General features: G+C 38.4%; 1 protein-coding gene across 3 annotated transcripts; it reads left to right on the top strand.

The window, feature by feature from the left end:
- Positions 1-1,148: 1,148 nt before the first annotated feature.
- Positions 1,149-20,749, top strand: nt5c3a (5'-nucleotidase, cytosolic IIIA). 3 transcript variants are annotated; one of them, XM_084944025.1, is made up of 9 exons: positions 1,149-1,229; positions 1,386-1,652; positions 16,571-16,669; positions 17,191-17,260; positions 17,379-17,511; positions 17,632-17,721; positions 17,819-17,981; positions 18,276-18,476; positions 19,010-20,749. In XM_084944025.1, the coding sequence occupies exons 2-9, from the start codon at positions 1,515-1,517 to the stop codon at positions 19,109-19,111; spliced, it is 996 nt and encodes a 331-aa protein (XP_084800151.1). In that variant the 5' UTR covers positions 1,149-1,229; positions 1,386-1,514; the 3' UTR covers positions 19,112-20,749. The 3 variants fall into 3 exon arrangements, with proteins under 3 accessions (XP_084800151.1, XP_084800152.1, XP_084800153.1); XM_084944026.1 differs by lacking the exons at positions 1,149-1,229; positions 1,386-1,652 and adding an exon at positions 2,101-2,219; XM_084944027.1 differs by lacking the exons at positions 1,149-1,229; positions 1,386-1,652 and adding an exon at positions 11,318-13,495.
- The last annotated feature ends 108 nt before the right edge of the window (positions 20,750-20,857 follow it).

Raw genomic sequence — 20,857 nt, 5'->3', positions numbered from 1 at the left:
ATACCGTGGAAACATGGAGACACGAGGGAGTGTTAATAGACACACCGACAAGTGACTGAGAGAGAGAGAAAGACAATATATACCCTGAGGGATGACAAGGGAAGTGGAAGAACATTGGGAACACAGCTGGAATGATTAAACATATCAAGACGGGGGAAGCAAAACTGAATACACCGAACACAGGATGAGAGACTGGCAAAATTAAATAGGAGCACTGGGATGAACGGATGAACACAGGCTTGACACTGGGGCAGGGAAAAAATAGGCATGGGAACAAGACAGACTTGTGACATGACAGACTCTCACAAGAGACAAAGGCATGAGGCAGACACAAGAGGAACCTCACACACAAGAAACCATAAACTAGAGATACAAATAACTCAGAAACATAGAAAAAAATAAAACCTAAGACTAAACAGTATAACTTGGACTTAAACCCTTGGACATCATTAACTAGCAATATGTTGTGCAAAATTAAAAAATGTAAAATCATGGCTTTTGTTCTACACATGTAATGAAGAAATGTGCTTGCAAACTAAGAGCCGAAGTGTAAATGCAGAAGTGTAAATCCAACTTTTGCTTGTATCATCTGGTTTAAAAACCTCAAGCCAAAAAACTTAGACTGAGGAATCCTGAATGAGACTTGGTAAACCAAAAAGGGACATCTTTTATAGAAAATAGATGGTTGTAAACTGACACATTTTTCACCTCCGTTATAGCAAGAACAGTGATGTTGGAGGCGATCAACCAGCTGTGATTAAGTCAAACGTCATCACTTAAGTAGTCAGTATATTGTCAGCAAATTGTCAGACAAATACGTAGAAAATTCAAAAACCTTTGTAGACTAATAATATTCTACATATCATGTATATATGCTTTAAATACTAAACCAGGTAAAATCAGTCAGACTTGCTGAAGTGAAATAATAACGTGCATCATGTACATTATTATTTTTATGATTGAAGGCCATAAGTACACACTACGATGCAAATGTAGACAAAGTACTCCACTTCTTATTGGATTTTTAGAGTACATGTGGTATGAAAACTTTGATTTTAGCTTACATTTTGGTGATTAATTTTTAATTTTATTTTGGTACTTCCTGTTCGAACGGAAGCGTTTTCTTTTGAAAACTAGGAAAGCTCGATAAAAGCAGAGATAAAGAGCTCATAATTTTTTTTAGCGGAGTTTAAGTTTTAGGAAAGTACTTCTACAGCAGAAGCCAAAAGGTGAGTTTATTTTGAATTTAAGTTTAGAAAGAGTTTGATGTAGCGAGTTTGCTAGCTTATCTGCTGCCGCTTAGCAACGCTCTTGTAGCAACCGGCAAATTAAGGTCTGGTTTGAATTAGTTCCTTTAAAAAATCACACACATTTTGCCCCCATAGTGACTGGTCACAATCTGTATAGACGATCTTTGATTGCGTGGTTGCATCAGAAGGCAGGCGTCTGTTGACAGGAGGAAGGACGGGACTGATCGGTCGGCGGGCAGGTCGGTGAGAAAGCGGCGGACCGTCATGGACAGGACGGCCGTGGTGAAGGTCGGAGCCGCGGCCAGCGCCAGTGTGTGTGTTTTGTTCGGCGGCGTGGTTCTTGCCCAGTACATCGTCGCCAAAAAGAAGCGAGCTGGAAAGAAAACCAGGATCATAGAAATGGTGAGTAAAAGTAGACAATTTAATTTTTATCAAGATCGGTAAGAAACAGGAAGGGAAGGAGCAAGGGCTTCAAATTAAAGGCGCACTTTTCCCGTCTTTATCTAAAGCGAGAATAGCTTTATTATTTTGTATTTTTGCAAAAGCATTTTTGTGTGAACTGTTTAAGATTTAACAGTTGCTTAAAATTACGGGTGGGTCGGACGAGCGAGTTATTTAATGTGTTTATGTTGTAAAAAACTTGGTATGACATTGTATTTTGGCCACTGAAACACTCACAGGAGGTTTGACCATGCGTTCAGAAAATTTTCGACCGGAAATGGGAAGCTCTGCTCTAGTTATCTTGACATTAATGGGCCTACACGATGCTCTACGCGTGCGCGACAGTTCCTTGAAACAGCAGCTGTTTAGAGGTCACCAGGCAGCTTTTCTCCCACAGAAAGAGCAGGAGCCACTTTTACGCAGTGACAGCTGACCCTCTGTGCCAGTGATGCTCTGCAGCTCTTTCAACATTAGAAAAACGCTGAGTGCTACTGTCTACTGCAGCTTATGCAATCATCAGGAGCGCAGGTAGGACTCTGGGTCCAGCTCTCTAACCATTCTAGCAGGAATCAGAATGGTCTGGTAAAACAAGAACAGTTGACACAAACATGAAGGAAAGAAATGTGCGGGCAAAAGTCATATGACTGTGTTGTTAAAAAGGTGGGAAAACGGCAGCACATAACTTTGTTGTTGTGTATGAACATGGCCAGTATATAAAACAAACACAGACTCAAAGACACAAAGACTTCCTAAAAGATCATATATTCAGGCAGTAAAAACTCCTGGGTATGCTGTCCAGCATTAGGAAAACCTTTACCACACACAACATATTTCTCTTTCATTTTTTTAAAAGAAATCCTGAAGTACTGTAATATATATGAAACACCAACTGAGCCATTTTTTGTGTTAGTCAAAGCTGTTTGTATGCAGTTTCTATACGAAACTTTCACACACTTATAACCTAATTTACTAGAAAGAATCCCCTCGATTTCAGTTGGAACATTCACATTCTGACGTGGCTGCAACAGTAGTCAAATACTTTGGAACCAGACAAAGGCTTACACTTTTGCTGATAGTAATTTCCATAGCAGGTATCCTCCATTTGTTTTGCAACAATGGCCTGTCTGCTTTGTAAAAAAATCTGATAGGTTACTGAAGAAGAACGTGTCAGTGGACCGTTTAATGACCATTAATGTGTAATTTGTCATGACCGTTGATCATCTGCCTCCATAATGACATCTCTCACCTTCTCAACAAAATCCAAAGTGTTCTGGATGTGGTGTTTAGAGCTGCCTACCAAAGAATTAAGGAATATAGTATTATACTTATACAGACAATTGGTCTTAAAGGTACACATTGTTTATGTATCTTTGGTAAACCATACAGACTTGGTCCCCTGGGTGGTATGAGGTCCAGGCTATTCTTCTACCTGTGTTTCATCTCATGGGTTCATCAAGTATTTTTGTCACTAAGCTGTGACAAAATTTTTTCTTATGATAGTCTTTCTGGTTTAGGAAAACTGTGCACCTACCCTTGTCTGATGGAAGAATGATAATGCTGTTGCCATTACTAAGTGATGCGAATGCCTTTCTCTCCTTCATACTGATGTTGGACGCTGGGGGCTTTCCATTGCTGAGACAGACCAAAACTTTTGTCTCTGGTTTGTTTAAAATTCTGATAGTGATAGGAAGGTCTTTGTAGCCAAATGCAAATATATAATTGTCCAACATTAAGAAAACATTTGGCACACACAGCAGATATGTCAGAGTTTTTCTCAAGAAATCTTTAATCATAACTGCAAAGGTCAGATTTGGAAGGCAGTGCAGCAAAGAATATGAGATTAAATGTATATATTTTGTTGTATTTGCTGTGCTAGTCAAAGCTGTTTGTGTGCGGTTTCTAGCTAAACATATATGCACAGCCAGTTTACTGGGGGAAAAAAATAATTGAATTCGGCAGGAACATCTCCCATGTTATTCGTTTGTGGAAACCTGAGAAGTGACCGGAGCAGCAGTCAAATGCTGTGGCTTCAGATAAAGATTTATAGTTTTGCCAGTTGTAATTTTCATAGCAAATATCATCATGTCATAATTACTCTTTTATTTGCTTTGTCTAATGGTCTGATAGTGTACTGCTTTGTCTTGCGACAACGGACTGTCTAATTTGTTTAAAACTCTGATAGTGTACTGAAGAAAAACGTTTCCAATTGAGAGATAGTGTCCAAAAACTTTAGTCACCCTTTGCTGATATGCTCCTCAGTTCACAAGTTAGAAGTTTATTCTTTTCGTTGTTCCAGTTCGATCCTTGACTGCTGTACGCCTGTGTGGAAATGTCAATTTGTGAAATGAAAGTTAGTAAATGCATTATAGTAATCTGATGTGATGGAATGACCACAAATGAGAGATATTAGTGTTCATCCCTGACAGGATTGTACTAGATGAAACTGAGTGGTTGTTAATGCATCTGGGAGTTAATTAATGGCCTCATTGCTATCAAGTGAGAGGTTCCTAAAATCTATTAACTGACTTCTTTATATTTACAAAAGCATACAAGGGTGAAACTTAAAGAGAGCTTGTCCAAAGAGAGCAACAGTTAGAAGAAATAAAAGATAAAAAAAAATCATAAAACAACCAAGTCGAGAGTTATAATAACATCAGGTAGATGTTATTTTATATATTATGCTTTATATGTTGTTCAGTATATTTCTATGCAAAACAAGAGGAATTTCAATACACAGCAGTATATTCACAGTTGAAACCAGATATTTACATACATTTTATTTTTTTTACTGTTACTGTTAAACATGAATTTAGAGTAAACTTGTTTTGTTTTAGATTAAAAAAAATATTGAAAGATCTTTTGAATTAGTTAAATGTCAGAATAAAGACAGAGGGAGCTGTCTGTTTTTTATCACTTTCATCAAATTTAGGAGTACATATACACTAAGTTTATTGTTAATTAATAAGAAAACTCCAGATGATTCCATTCTGAGCTGAAGAAGCTTCTGATAGGTTAGTAGAGTCCATGTGAGTAAATTGGTGGCACACCTGTGGACGCATATAAGGCACCCCCAAAACACAGCCTGTTTCTTTGACATGGGAAAATCAAGAGATGTCAACCAAAACACCAGGAAAAGAATTGTGGAGCTCCATAAGTGTGGCTCAATTTTGAATACAATTTGGTGCCATTTTTAATTAAGAAATACATACAATTTCTCTCTTCACTCTTAAATTTAACAAATATGTTTTTTATATTTATCAATCTAAAAAAATAATCATTTAGTCTGATTTGATGTTACAATTAAAAAAAAGTGTTTGTGTTTTTATCTGAAGAGTATGTAAATATCTGGTTTCTAGGGGTGCAACGATACTGGTATCGATATTGAACCATTCAATACAGAGCTTTCGGTACGCATATGTATCGAACAATACAACATTTTTTTATTTATTTTATCAACTTTTCTTCTGACGATGCTGTCTGTGTTGAGCGCTCAGTGGATCTGCGTTCGACTACTCCGCCTAGGCTGCACTGTCGAGTGCAGATCCACTGAGCACAGCGCAAGCTAGCAAGACAGAAGCTAAGCTCGTTGCAACATGGCAACTACCTCAATGCTACCCGAAATTGAACCTCCCCCACCCTCATTCAGATCTGGCGTTTGGAACTATCTTGGTTTTCATGTGAAGCATGACCCTGATGGTAAGCGCGTCATGGACAAAAGTAAAACAGTATGTCGGATGTGCCACGCAATGCTCAATTTGTGGGAACTAGTGCGTTAGCGCAGTTAGGTTGTTAACGTGTTGACGCCGTGCAGCCCCAAGCACGGGGGCTCGTTAATGGAGATTTGCCGCGTTATGGTGTTAATGTCATTTTAATGAGATTAACGCTGACAGCACTAGTGGGAACACAACGAATATGACAGCACATTTACGCTGACATCATCCTAGTGCAAAGACAAGTGGAAGCAGACAAAAACAACAAGCATGCATGCTACAAACTTTACCCGCGTCATTTAGACAGCCGTTAGCACATGAGTCTCCTTATGGGGACCTGATATGTTTAATATGCTGCTGAGAATATAGCCCAGAAGAAGCGTATAGTATAGCTTTTATTTTGGAAAGAGCCATTTCTCTGTAATAAACTCTCTTTTCCAAAGATGAGTGATTTTTCGATCAGATAGATTTATTTTGTTGTTTCAGCAACATTAAATTTAAAAACTGTACTTTTGAGTTTAAAATATATATTTATAATTTTAATAAATGATAAATTAAAAAGGCATGAAAATTTTTTTTGTATCGAAAAAATATCAAACTGTGTCACCAAAGTATCAAACCGAACCGAACCGTGAATTTTGTGTATCGTTGCACCCCTACTGGTTTCCACTGTATATTTGATGGTGTTGGTGTTTCGCTTGATTGTCAGCACAAAGAGGGAGAGAGAGAGGAGAATGAGGACAGAACAGAGATGGAACAAGAACCAGGTGAGACACATATGTTAGTCAAATGGTTGTTTGCCAAAACTCACCAGAACATGTATCTAGTACCTAGTGTATCTTTTTAGATACCATTTGTTATTTTTCAAATTCTATATTTATTAAGTTATGCAGGCTTGTTTGCACAACAAGGCTAAATAATTATATAAACTTTTAAGAATCTAAATAGTGTACTTTGGTAGAATTAAAAAATAAGTGTAGTGCAGGTCTATGATGATTTTTAGTGCTACTATCATCTAGTTTTGATTCTGGTTCTGTCTTGGTTAAGTCCTAACTAGTCCTGATTTTGAACTGTTGTAGTCCTGTTTTAATTCCAGATCAGTTCTGGGTCTGGTTGAATTGGGGTTTAGTCTTTGTGTCTTGATACAGCCCCGACTTTGTTCTGCCTTGCTGCTTAATTAAAAAACTAGTTTAAGGTGTCCTGCATATGTGATATATATTTTTTTCCTATATGAAGTCATTCTTTTTTTGAACAAAACTCAAAACAGAGCCTATTAATCTTTCAGTCATTTCTACCCTCACTTAATTTCCTTTCGCTGCTCAGCTCTCACACCGTGGCTCAGCTATGCTCCAATCCCTCCATATTGTGGCCAATCACATGCGAGGATATGGGATAATATCATCATGTGAAAAACAGAGAGGGTGATGGACGCGACAGTCAAGTGGAGCGTGCGTCTGTCCTCTCAGTAAGTGAGTGAGACAGTAGACAGCGGTGAGGAGGGCTGTGCGAAAGCAAAAACACATAAATATGCCTGACACCTGTAAACGAAGCAGCATCTGGCTGCAGTTTAAAGATTTTTTTTGTCTCGGTCTTGGTCTCGATACCCTCTGGTCTTGGTCTTGTCTTGGTCTCGGTTTAGGCGGTCTTGACTACAAGTCTACCTATATGATATATTTAAATGAAATTGCTAATCCAAACAACCAATGATTTATGAAAGAAAATCATGAAAATTATCAGGGGTGCCCAAACTTTTGCATACCACTGTCTGTCTGTCTTAGTGCTGTCAATAGATTAAAAAAAATTAACTAAATAATCGCACAATTTTCTATAATTAATTGCAATTACTTTACCAGGCTACTTTATCATTAGCCTGGTTGCAATTAAATTTTTTTCAGCTTTGAATTTAAGCTTGTTACTGACATTTATGCAATATAATGAAGTAAGTGCAGAATAAAAACAAAGAATGTATGCTTAAATTGTCATGTTTCGGCTGTGTGCAGGCAGGGATTGGACCCAAACACAAACTCACACAAACGGAAATTAAACTCAAAAGGACAGCGTCATTGCTGGGAAACAGGCGATACAACAATACGAAACTAAACTGGGAAAACAAATTATAATATGCAAAAGGAGACACAGGGAGAATCGCACACAGCTATGAGGGACGACGCGACATGGAACAGAGGGAGACTCTGACATAAATACACAGAAGGTAATGAGGGAAGTGAAGCACACAGGGAACACAGCTGAGGACAATTACACTGGACAGGATGGGGAGGACACGAAACTGGAAACGCTGACACCAAGATGTGGACCTTAAACGTAATACAGGAAGTACACAGAGACAGCCTGGAGAGAGAGAGGGAGAGAACATGAAGAAATACATGAAGGGAAGAGGAAAACACGGAACACAAGGAGTGGGAGCAAAGCACAATAACTCACATCACTATATAGACCGTCACAGAGAGGGAGACACCGAAGGCAACAACACAGGGGGAGCATACAGGCAGAGAAGACTAAACACAGAACAGAGGGCACAGAGAAACAAGAGGGGCAGGGGATCAAAACCTAGGAACCATAGAATAAATGACAAATGAACTTGACATAATTCAAAGATCACAAAGAACTGAAAACCCTGGGTCAGGAGACCCAGGACCCTGACATAAATTCAAAGAAAATTTAGTTTTCTTCAATCTTTTAACAAAGGTTCTCTCCTGTGAAATACAACTTTTTAATAAACCTATATACTAATAGGTAAGTATACACTAATATATAATATATATTAGTGCTGTCAAACAATTAAATGTTTAATCTGATTCATCACAGGATTACTGTGGATTAATTTTGATTAATCACGATTAAATATCATTCATTTTTATTCTATATTAATCGCATTTCATTTTCCATGAGCAGACAGACTCAAAGAGGAAAAAAGGGAAAATATACGCATTTAACATTTTTATTGAACATCTTGGACATTCATTTTAACAAAAACTCTGTAAACATTTATCCACTCTCTCTCTGTCGCTCTCAAAGAGGCACTTCAAGTCTTTGAAACGAGGAACCAAAGCTATGTAAAGCGGGTGTTCTCATCGATATTAATAGGTCTGCAGTTTGTTGCAATCCACTTGGCAATTGTGTCAATCAGTATTTCCGAGGTTGACTTACTGAGTCCCCAATGCTCCGTGAGTGTTTGTTGCAAGCTGGGTGACGTGTTAGCCAAAGTGCTAGCAGCATCTCCAACTGACATATTCTTCGCGTCAATGTGGTATTTTAAGCTGGAAAAGAAAATTCCTTCTTGCACAATGTACATAATACTTTATGTTGGTCGACTGTTCAGTCTTGTTATTTTTTTTTAATACTCATATTTCCCAATGAGAGGGCCAATGTGCGTTTATCATGTTCCATATTGAGTTGATTGGTTCAGCTGCCCGTCACTACCAGATCAACTGCCCATTTGCGCATGTGCGAAGGTATCTCTACCTGGACAAACTGCCCGAAATGCGTTGACAGAAACATTTCAGGAATTTAGAGTCATTCTGCACTCCAGATTCGTTAATTGCGTTAAAAATGTTAATTGCGCTGACCGTGATGGACGATTAATTTTCATTCACACGTTAATTTTGACAGCACTAATAGTTAGCGTTCATCCTCCAGCTTCACTGTGTTTATGTTATGCTAACATAGCTGTGTCAATAGCGATCACGTAGCACATCATTATATACCAGTTAGTCCAATTTCAGTGACCCTACAAACATCAGTGCTGTTTAGTTTTCTGTCTTCATTAATGTTGGAAGTGATAGCAGAGCTGTACGTTTTGATTTTTTCAGAAATTTCTCAGTCAGAACTAGATATGGCACATTTTTATGTCTGATACCGATATCATTAATTTGGATATCTGCCTATACCAATATAAATCCGATATAGTGTATTTTATATTCAGTAAAACTGTTCTTTTTAAACATCTTGCTGCATTTTGTATAAGTTAATACTCAAGTTTTCAAAAACAAAACACTGAAGGAATTCTGTTATACCTTTATGCAAAAAAATACACTGCACCCCCCACTCTCCGCCTCGTGACGCTTAATCGACGTAATCGACTTTAATTTGATGCACTTGTAAAACAAATGCACAGAAATCAATTATTTTTCTAAAACAATTAAATAGATTCAACATCTGTCTTCAAGAACTGCAGACTGCACAGATGGTACCTTTCCAAAGGAAAAAGTACCATAGCTTACTAAGGTATATATTAGACTTAATAGTTACTATATACAGTAATGGACTTCTACACATTTTACATCAGATGAAAACTTTGGTTGTAAGACATTTTAAATAAGAATAAGAAAAGAAAAGTATGTCTTTGTGGCCCCCTTTTCCCCCTGGCAAAACTTTGCTAGATCCGCCCCTGCACAGTTACCAGCCGTCAGCTACGTAGAAAAGGATCCTGGTGTAGAAAGTAATATTAAATAAATTCTAACAGCAGCTTATGAAGCTTAAATGTGCTGCTGTTGTTTATCTGCTGGTTTCCTCGTTCTGGCGCAAAGTTGACCAAAAACAAACAAGACGGGAGTTGCGACAGAAAAGCCGATCAGCTGATCATTGATCAGTTTCATGATTGAAGTAGCAACAGGAGAGGGAGGGAGAGAGAAGTCGCTCCATATATCGGTTGTTAAGCTTAATGTGGAAATCCTTTACAAACATTCAGAGATGAACTTACACACTTGCTTTACTTCTCTGGGATAGCTTTCTCTGAGATGAAATGCCGGTTTGGTAGCGAGGCTCCAAATGCTCAAACAGACCGCCGAGAGGTCTCGCACGCCGCAGCTGCTCTATCACGTGACGCATACTGTAAGGTCATGAGCTGCGTTACGCCATGTCGCAAGTTTTGTGAGGTGCTTTTCTGATACTTAATGGATCGGATTACATTTTTTATTTCTGTCTTTTCTTATTGCTTTTTCAAGATTGGCTCTATAAATCTCTATAGGCTTCTCTTGTTCATGTGTTTCTTTTAACTATTTATTAATTGAAATAGACTGAATGAGTGTGTATGTGTCTTTGACACGGAATGTACTTCATAATGAGGGTGGGTAGGAGCCGAGAACAGGGTCCAGGGTCTGTTTGGCATAACGTGACATTGTGCATGAATGAATTGTACAGTGCTCGTTCTTTCAACAGCACAAAATGTTTCCAAGTGCTGCAGTTTGCCTGAGTTTGAGGCAAGTAGTGTTTATTTTGTTGCAATTTGCAATGTCACCACTGGATGCCACCAAAACTTACACACTGCTCTTTTAGGTGAAGGAGCTTGCTGGACTGTGTTTAACTGTTTTGACCTCTAGAGGGCAGAACAGTGTAAATTTTTCCTTCTCTGCCTCTGCTAAACTTTACTAAAACTATCCTATAATATGCTATCATCCATCTATCCATCTATCCATCCTAGGGTCATCACATGAAAAATCAATCAGGATCAGCTCATTTTTCTGCACAGAGTTAGTATATTTAATGAAGAGATGCAAAATTTGAGCTTCATACCATGGAAATGGTAAGAAAGAAATAAGAAATAATAGTTAGAGATCACTCAATTTCTAGGTTGCGTTCACAGGTGATGAAATCATAGTGCATGAACATTAGTAACCTCTGTTCAGACTCAACATGTGGGATTTCAGTCGACTCCTAACAGGGGATTGAAAGTCTGTGGTTTTTTAAAAGCGAGGTGCTCATCCATCATTTGCCTATTTGAGAAGTCAAGATTTAAATTGAAAGATCAGATGTTTTTGTTAGCCTGATCATTTCCGTGAAGTTGACTGCTTTTTGGGGTGCTCGGTTGATCTTACAATAACATACATTATTTTTTTAATGTATTTATTTATTTCATGCAGCATCTTGGGTGGGTGTGCTGTCTCTCCAAGGCTATGGAGGGACTAGCTGTGTTAATTTTGATATTAAAAATGCTTCTGGGTCTTTATGGCCACATGCAAATATGCAATATTTTCTAAACAAACACAGATTAAATCAGTGAAATTAAACAAACCTGAAACTGAAGTACTGAAACCTTTGTGCAGTGCATGGCTCAGGATAGCATTCTAATATGATATGATCTATATGGATAAGACAATAATCCCAGTGTATGCCTAAAAATATCAGAGCCTGCCATTGTTTTATCCCCTGGAGCTGTGAATCTGATTAGAAGGGGCTTGATGGTGCAAGGATGGATGTTAGTTGAAGGGTTGGAAATTTTTGGAAAGTGTGAAATTGCACATTTCAGACTAAAGGTAATGGCACAGATTTCCACTGGCTTTTTGTCACTTGGTTTGTGCAACCAAAATACGTGAAGGCAGAGTTAAATCAAAATGTGTTAGAACAGAAACAATATTATCCTGCCACACAACTACACCAACACCAACTACACAGTCACTGGGCCTTTTCTTATAAAGCCGTGAGGCAGCTGTTGGTGCTGTGTCTCTGTGAGGCTCATGCTTGTGCTGCAGGGACCTGTTATAGGGGTGAAATGTAACCGGAGATAGTTGACCTAATTTTTGGGTGTTGTGGTATGCGAGGGAGTCGAGGTGATCAGAAAAGAAGACGAGGTCATCTCACGATCCAGTCTCTGCCATCTTATAGCAACAACACCAGCAGCACAGACAGCAGGGAACCAAGCCTTGTTCAGCGAAAATCAAGCCTGTGGCATCGTGTCAGTGTCGCACAAAGGTCCAAATGTTGTTATGCAACATTCCCTTTTATGTTCTCTGAAATGCTGATAACAGAGTTCTTAGAGGCTGCACCCACTTCATGAAAGCTGTAAACAGACTTAAGGTCCCTCCAGATTATGAGCTTCAAGGAAACTTAGATATGTCATTGAGTTTCATGTATGCTGACTATATGGTGATAATACCTTCACCAATCCAATGCTGTTTTTTCCCATGCTTTGTGATCCTTGGTGCACGCAAGATGTGATAACTGGCAGAAAATTCAATTCAATTTTTCTTTTTTATATAGCGCCAGTTCAGAATAACAGTTGCCCTTAAACAATTAAAATGACACTGCCTTTAAAGCTCAATTCTAAAGGCTCAACTCTTAACTTTCATTTGTAATTTTATATAGTCATCAAATTACTTAGCATTAGTTTCTTTGCTTCTTAGCTTCTTAACTTGGAGTTGTTGACAAAAATATGACAAACATGTGACAGCTGAACAGGTTTCTGAATGTTATCCATCGCAAACTGCAGGTTTCTCAACTGAATACCAGGGCCAGTGATGGATTTTTACTGATAGCTCCATTGAACAGACATTTTATTGATGAAATAAATTGCATATCAGTTGCATGATTGCAACTCATATGAGAAAAGTTATCTAGGAGTTGACTTTAATGCAAGAACTTGCTCAGCCAGAGTACCAGTTTGTGGGCATACATTTCAAAAAGAATGTTGGACGTGTTCAGACGCATCCAGAAATGTAAAGACAGTGTAGTTTGCATGTTTCTACATGTGTGTAGATCTGCATGATCTATATATATGAGAATTTCCAGAAAGATGAGCATAAGATACGTAAAATATGTATATATGTGTTAACTTGCATTGAGTCACGTCTATTAGTTGATCTTTCATGTGTGACTGACCACTGAACGCCCAAGCAGCTCGGTGCTCACATCGACGTTGACCCCTGTGACTTTTAATGCGTCGTCAAGCATTTTGCTGCATTTGTGTGTTTCCACGTGGAGGGGCGTATGCTGTGTGTTTAAAAATGTGTGTGCTCAGCAGCAGTCATCAACCCATTCTCATTGATTTTAAAGGTTTCCTTTTTAAAAAGGGGGTCAAAGGTCACATCAGTGGAACAAGGGTAAATTACCAATGCCCTTTTCCTCCCCCAGCTCAATTTCACAGCTGTTTATATGAGTTTTGTTTGTGTGTTTGTGTGTGTTGACAGGGACACTGTATTCTAGTGTTCGAGCCCTTCTGTATAGGGGGAGGGCCTATGTTTTCTAATCTATTTTGAGCAAGAACCCCTCCCTCCCTTGCTGTTGCTGTAGATATATAAGGCCTCTGCAGACATACAATCTTTTCTTCACTCTCGTTTTAGCTGAGACGCCAAACTGGAGGTAAGTTTGTGTGTGTGTGTGTGTGTGTGTGTGTGTGTGTGTGTGTGTGTGTGTGTGTGTGTGTGTGTGTGTGGGAGGGAGGGAGGGAGGGAGGGGTGTTTGTTTCAAATGGTTGTACTCCAGGCTGCATGCAGTTTTATTACACATTCATTGCAAAAATTCATTAAGTGCAACAAATTCTTGTGCAACAAATTCTTGCTGTCAATGTTCACGAAAAAAAAAAAAATCTAAGCATTTAGCAGGTTTGATGTTTAAAACGTTGGCTTCAATTCTGAAATTGGGACATTTCCTAAACTTGTTGATTTGTAATGTTGTAATCAGCTGTTGCTAAGAAGATCATGACCGTTAAGTAGTCTTAGACACATAACATGTAAGCTGTGAAGCAGCGTTTCATAATAAACAGGTTTAGATGTCACTGCCATCAAGGAAACATACCCATAAACTGCCATTTCATAGTTTGAGTGCTTTTTAGTAGGTCACCCCTCTGGCAGCCTATTAAATCTCTTTTAAACAAATGTAATCTTATCCTTTTAACAGTGACCCAGAATATAGTCGTCACTCAACAGATGTAAAATTAGATAAGTTGTTTCCATGCTTAGATTCCTGGATGAGGCCTTTTTTAGGGTAGTTAATACATGAGACAAGGTCAATTTTAGCTTCTTAATGTTTTTGTGTTCATAATGTTGTGTTTATAGATTCAGAGTAATTTATGAAGTGATAACGAATCAAATTCTACTGTAAGTGTAAATTATGTTAGGTGGGGGTGTTTGTGAAATAGTGAAACTGTTGTCTGTGTGCATTTAGTTGGTTCTTCTTCCTTCTCTGGTTGTTTGTTTGGTTGAGACCCAAACACATAACTGTGCTGCACAAGAGACATCACAAAAACACAAATGAGCAAAAACAAAAATGGATGATCACCTATCATTGGCTTAACGTAACTATTCTTTACTTGTGAAATAACGTGTGGTGTTATTCAAGCTGAATTGTTGCACAACAAGGTCATTTAACATCTCTACACAAATACACTCATTCCCTCAAACACATGAGGTCATCTTTCCAGCAACCTTTAAGACTGTCCTCCACTAGAGACTAATTGCAGGACTATGTCTGTTATTAGTTGGTCTATGAAACACTAAATTATATATATTTTCAGTGAAAGCTGCATTCACAGTGGAGGCCCAGGCTGTGTTTAAACTAAGTCTCTGAAAAACCCTAAAATTATTGAAGTGATGCATTTTCCTGTTGCTTCTGTTGTTAGTGGTTGTTTTTGTTTTAAATCTCCTTTATTATTCGTTCAACCTTCCTGTCCTGTATAATTCCTTAAACTGTAAGCATTAAAATGACTCCATGATTTGGACTGTATAAAGATACAGTTGGGTTTGGAATGTGAGGGATTAAACATTTATATGCAAATACTTATTAGTGACCATGCACTAGTAGGAACATGTTTATACTCAAGAAAAAACTGCCTCGTACCTCAACGTCTGGAGTGTGAGGAGACATGCAATATGTCATTTATTTAGTACGTTAGATATGGTTCAACCCACTGAATATCTTAGAGTGTGCCCAAGAGCATCTTGCCACTTAGCAGCCATCTTGGTAATACCTTTGAGCAGTTAATTTGGGCTAACAAGACCAAGCCCTCGTTCTAAATGGATGATGAGATGGATACACGGGAGAAAATGCATGTAGAGAATCATTAATCAATCATTTGATTTATATATAAATTAAACAAAAAAAACTTTACTTGGTGACTTTTCCCCAGAATAAGGTATAAATTATAAATCAGCATGTTGATTATGCTGGTCTGACACTAGCTCCTCCCAACACAACACTTGAACTAATGCCATGCCAGTTCATGTTATGGATACAGATTACCAAGAAAAATGACAAGCATCATGACATGGCCTATATTTTATCTCAACTGCACTCCTCTAAGGTTTCATTGCTGGCTCCTGCTCAGTTGCAGTGTTACTGTGTTGACAAAGCGCCCCACAGAAATCCGGAAACAGACGTATAAACATCTGCCAGACTACTCATAACCACTTTTATGGTACTTCCTGCTACAGTAGATGTCACAGGGACCGCAAATTGACATGACCCACACACAAACTCAGACTCGCAAGGAAAACACACCACCAGCCACACTGTTGCTAACTTGTAAAAAGTGATCAAAACATTTTTATATTTATAACTGAATGCTCAACTTCTTTGCAAAGTATTTCTTTTCCCCTTGATTCAGCCAAATTCTAAGGTTGTCTGGTATATTGTAGCTCTAATGTACACAAACTGATCTGAGCTGTCCTGCTGTGTTTGACATTTAGAAATGTCAGCAAATTAAAAGGCAGGAATTCATATTAAATTAAACCGAATAAATAATAAAAAGCTCATCATTACCAGTACTTTGGAATGAAAACTCACAAAGAAAAGTTATGAGGTGGTGAGGCGCCTTGAGGACAGTCTTGTCTGACTAGGCAGATCTCATGGCGATGTGATTAAGTTACAAGAAAGGTTGAAGTTCACCCCCTCTCTGCAGAGAGTCACTGTAGCTGTTTGTGTGTCTTTGAGTTGGTTATACAACACTGACAGATTCCACACATCAGCTGTTTCATGACCCGCAAACTCTGCATGTGGATCAGGGAACACTGTGTTCAGATATGCTCGAGGTGTTGATGCATAAAAATGCCAGTGACTATATTTCAGTTTGAGTATCGTGTGCATGTAGGAGGTGCATTCAAGACAGCACGTCTCCATTTCCTTTGGCATTCTCTTTGACACATACGCTTCAAATGTAATTAATTTCAGTTAAAATCAGCCCAAAGTTCTCAACACACAAACTTCTCTGCAGTGTCCTCATTCTTCTCTCTATACCCAAAAGAGGAGGCAGGTCTAACCAGATACGTTTACTCTGAGGTGCTTTTATTAGAACCAGAGCCTTTCAAAAATCTCTAAAGTTGAAGAATCTGAGAATTGAAACGGTTATGTTGGTAAATTAACCTTTCCCAAATCTACACTAAAGGAATTTTTAAAAGTCAGCCCACACTAACATGTCTCTCCTCTTCTTTGTCCCTCCAGATGCCTCAATTTGAGAAAACCACGGTCCACATGAAGGACCATGGGAAGGTGGAGGACATCATCTGCGGTCTCATCAAAGGAGGAGCTTCCAAACTGCAGGTAAAACATCAGTTTGTCATTATAGTAAACCTGTCTGTGTGTCTTTTGGTAAAACACCACCACCTGGTGGTGAAGAAGCTTGTAAGGTTGCAGCAAATGGAAAAATATTTTTCCAATTATCACCAGTTAGCTTATGTTTTACTGGCCCAGCAGGTTTCACTGGGCTTTAGCTGTGAATACAGGTAAAATAGTCCATGTTGAGACAAAAATCTAACCATCGGTTATTGACAGGTTAAAATTTAGTAAAACGTTTTTATTATCTTTGAAATGTATCATTTGTAAACATAACTTTCACAGAGTCTTGACTCGGGTATCCCAGAAAAATGGCATTTTCCCAAATTGACTTTGTCACCAGTTTAGCTATTGGGTTCCCTAATTGTCTTACACCACCTAAACTAAAAAAGATTTCAGTTGGCAGTTATCACCTCCAGGGCATTCCTTTTGAGGGCCTTTGTTTCTTTTTGTGTCTGATTCAGGGTCTTTTATGGTTCTGGTAAACAAAGTGTTCTTCACTGTTTCAGATCATCACAGACTTTGACATGACGTTAAGCAAATTCTCAGTTAACGGCAAGCGTTGTCCAACGTGTCACAGTAAGTAAAACACAAAAAAGACATTTCTTTTTATTATGCAGCACTTTACAGTGTAAGAAATGTAAACATAAATTGCAGTCCCCCTGTGTGAATCATACGTTCTGTTTACTCTGCACAGATATCATTGATAACTGCAAACTGGTAACAGAAGAGTGCAGGGGTAAGCTGCTAGCGCTGAAGAATAAATATTATCCCATTGAGATCGACCCTCAACTCACCATGGAGGAGAAATACCCGTTTATGGTGGAGTGGTGAGTCTTGCACACACCAGCACACTGTACAAATTCACTCGATTACTTTACTTCTGTGTGTTGCTTAAGTTGTGAGGTCTATCTTACTAAAAGTAAAAGATTGTTTTTGCATGTTTACAGGTATTTCAATTCTCACCGACTGCTTGTGGAGCAGCGGTTAGAGAGGGACAAGCTGCCAGAGGTGGTCAGAGAGTCTGATGTTGCCCTCAGGTAACTGTAGAGGAAGATGTGGAGGAAACTGAATTACACGTGTGAATCCTGTTTGAGCACAGTGTAAAGGATAAACTGTGTCTGTGTTTGGTTTCAGAGATGGCTTTGAGCATTTCTTTGACCGCCTGCATCAGCACAATGTGCCTGTGTTCATTTTCTCTGCTGGCCTAGGAGATGTCCTAGAGGAAATCATGCGCCAGGCAGGAGTGTATCACCCCAACGTCAAGGTCGTCTCCAACTTCATGGACTTTGATGAAAATGTGAGTGTTTAATGAAAGACAAAGTCTTCATTTTTGAGTCTTAATTCTGGTGTTTACAGTTAATCTGTAGAGAAATAGAAGAACATTGGCTGAACAAGCTCTGCTGGATGTTTCTTCCTGTTAAAAGGGAGTTTTTCTTTCCACTTGTCTGGGCTTGTCTGAATATTGTTTTTCTGTATTATTGTAGAATCTTTACTTTACAGTATAAAGCACTTTGAGGTGACCGTTGTTGAAATTTGGCGCTATGTAAATAAAACTTAATGGAATTTTTTTTATTGTCTCCTTGTTTCGCAGGGCATCTTGAAGGGATTTAAAGGTGAGCTGATCCATGTGTACAACAAACACGACGGTGCCCTGCGGAACTCAGAGTACTTCAAACAAATCAAAGAGTACTCCAACATCATCTTGCTGGGCGACTCACTGGGGGACCTAAGCATGGCTGATGGTGTGACCAATGCGGAGAACATCTTAAAGATTGGCTTCCTCAATGACAAGGTACAACCATCACATGCATAGACAGATCCTTAAGCATAGTAAAAATGTCCCTGAACATTGAGTTGGCTGTGTTATCAATGTTACATTTACTCGAGGTCAGTAAGGGAATAATAGAACAGCAGTGTCTCATTGTCTGGAAATGCCATGTTGAAGGCTTTCTGCCATCTAGCGGCAGTCAAATATACTTTGTAATATTGCACACTGTCAGCAAACATTTGTCTTTTGAATTTTATTAATTTATTTACTGAGAGATTATTACCCAGAGATTATTAGAGTGAAATTAACCCAAGATCCCTTTTCTCCTTAAAAAAACCCCTAACAATTCTAAGTCCATGCCATTTTTCAGATTTGAGGATAAATAATGTCTTAATGCAAATCACAGAATACTTAAGAGCTTACCCCCCAAAAATTGGAAACATGGTTTTTAGACTGCTTAGTCAGGCTTACTTTCCCTGAAGGCAGGTGCTGTGGCTGCTTGAAGATTGATTAGACGAACTGTCTCCTGACCTTTTCTCTGTGGCCTCTCTTTGCAGGTGGAAGAGCGACTTGACAAATATCTGGACTCTTATGACATAGTTCTGGTGAAGGACGAGACATTGGAAGTCCCAAATGCCATCCTCCAGAAGATTCTTTAAGTCCACCTCTGAGCTGACCGCAAACCCACACCACACCCAGTCCACCTCTCTGTCCCCCCTTCAATCTGGAGCCAGTTAGGCTTGACACCCTTTTTAACCAGCTCCACTCTCTGTCTCAGCACATCACCCTTTGACAGGCTTTTAAAAAAGACATTTCACATCTTGTAAATGAAGTCCACTCAGCATCAACAGACTGTCTCTGGTGTGTTTTGTCTGTTGCAGTTGTTTCTGATGTTTTTTTTCTCTATATATATTTTTATGAAATAATAACATCTGAATATTTGCACAGTATTGTTATCATAGCTTTTTCTAGGAGTATTTTTATTATGGTGATGTTTCAATATCATGTATGAGGTGCCCACAGATGGATGAATCAGTTTGGTTTTTCTTCTTTTTTTGGAGCTATCCCAGCATGCCTGTCACCTCAGTTACTCTACTTTTGCGACTTGGCAGTAAGATGTCATTCTAGCCAGTCTTGCAACGTAAGCTGTTGTTGTTAGACATGCCACATATCTGTACAGGTAAAGCTTAAAGGTTGGGAAAGTAATTAAGAACATTTATTAACGGACCTTTTTATAGGTAATACCATTTTTTCAATCTCTTGCTTGGTTACAGAAGCATCAGCAGCCAGTATTGGGTTTTTGTTTTTTTTTTTGTTTTTTTAGATAAAGAAGAGAGATTTGGGGTGTCAACATGAAACTCATGTGATGATGAGAAATGAGATGAAAAGCACTTTAAATTCTATGTATGGGGAAATCAAGTCTCCTGTAGATGTGCAGAGGTGGCACCGTTTTGATTTATGGATGTTGGAACAGGTTCTAAGGCCATGTTTACATGCGTTCAATTTTTATCCAAATGTGCTCATTCATACTTATTTCCACCTGTTGTAATGCTACAACTGAAACATTTATGGCAAATGCCATTTTTGATTAAGGAGATAGTTTACACGGCTCTCTTACTCAAGTATTCTCTGTGCCAGAGATAAAGGTTACAGAAGTATTAACTAATGCTGAAGTATACCTGTAGTTGTCATTACCGGGAATTACCGGGAACTAAAAAGCCATAATAATTACCGAAAATATGGCACCTTAAGCTTCTCTATTGAAATAAATATTACATTATTTATGAAGAAATATAGTTTATTTCACAGTTTCAGTAAAGAAAGAAGTCACCTGCTGTCTATGGCTCACAAAAACCCAGCATAAGACCTGTTAAATGTAATGTGTTTTATCACCTTTACATTCTCAATGAGCACTACCTCTAAAATATTAATCTTTATGTTTTGGGGGGGTTCAGAACTAAAACGTCTCAACATGTTGTGTAGAATGTTGAATTTGTTTGTGGTTTAAATGTGCTGCTATCACCTGCATGTTGCCTTTTGTTATTGTTCAGTTTATGTTAAAGACATGGGACACTTAAAAAGATATATCAATAAAATGGAGAATACTGGCATACTGTAAATGTGGGCATTGTATCAAAATGTATATTATTTTACTGCATTTGGAGATATTTTCAGAAGTTTAGACTGGTGTGTTTTATTTTTATAAGCTGAAAGGCTTTATTTTATGGTGTGAAAAGAAAACATAATAAAGTCATTGTTGTCAGGCTGTGCGTGGACAGCAGACTGGATTAACTTAACTGAAAGCTTTGGGTTCATTGGGATTTTAATGTGGATCATGTAATGTAGGACATTAAATATTTGCTATCCATCAGTTAGTTCAAACAGATACATTTGGATGTGGCTAT

Source organism: Perissodus microlepis, chromosome 11 (genome assembly GCF_051167445.1).
Source record: "Perissodus microlepis isolate ML-2025 ecotype Zambia chromosome 11, ASM5116744v1, whole genome shotgun sequence".
Taxonomy (NCBI): Eukaryota; Metazoa; Chordata; class Actinopteri; order Cichliformes; family Cichlidae; genus Perissodus; species Perissodus microlepis.
Note: the sequence above shows the minus strand (reverse complement) of the source record. Positions and strands in the feature narration are given on the sequence as shown.

Bases quoted from the DNA above. Each gene is read 5' to 3' on its own strand.
- nt5c3a (XM_084944025.1), top strand. From the start codon at position 1,515: ATGGACAGGACGGCCGTGGTGAAGGTCGGAGCCGCGGCCAGCGCCAGT. The intron at 16,670-17,190 runs GTAAAACATCAG...TCACTGTTTCAG, and splicing joins GAGGAGCTTCCAAACTGCAG to ATCATCACAGACTTTGACAT. The intron at 17,512-17,631 runs GTGAGTCTTGCA...GCATGTTTACAG, and splicing joins TACCCGTTTATGGTGGAGTG to GTATTTCAATTCTCACCGAC.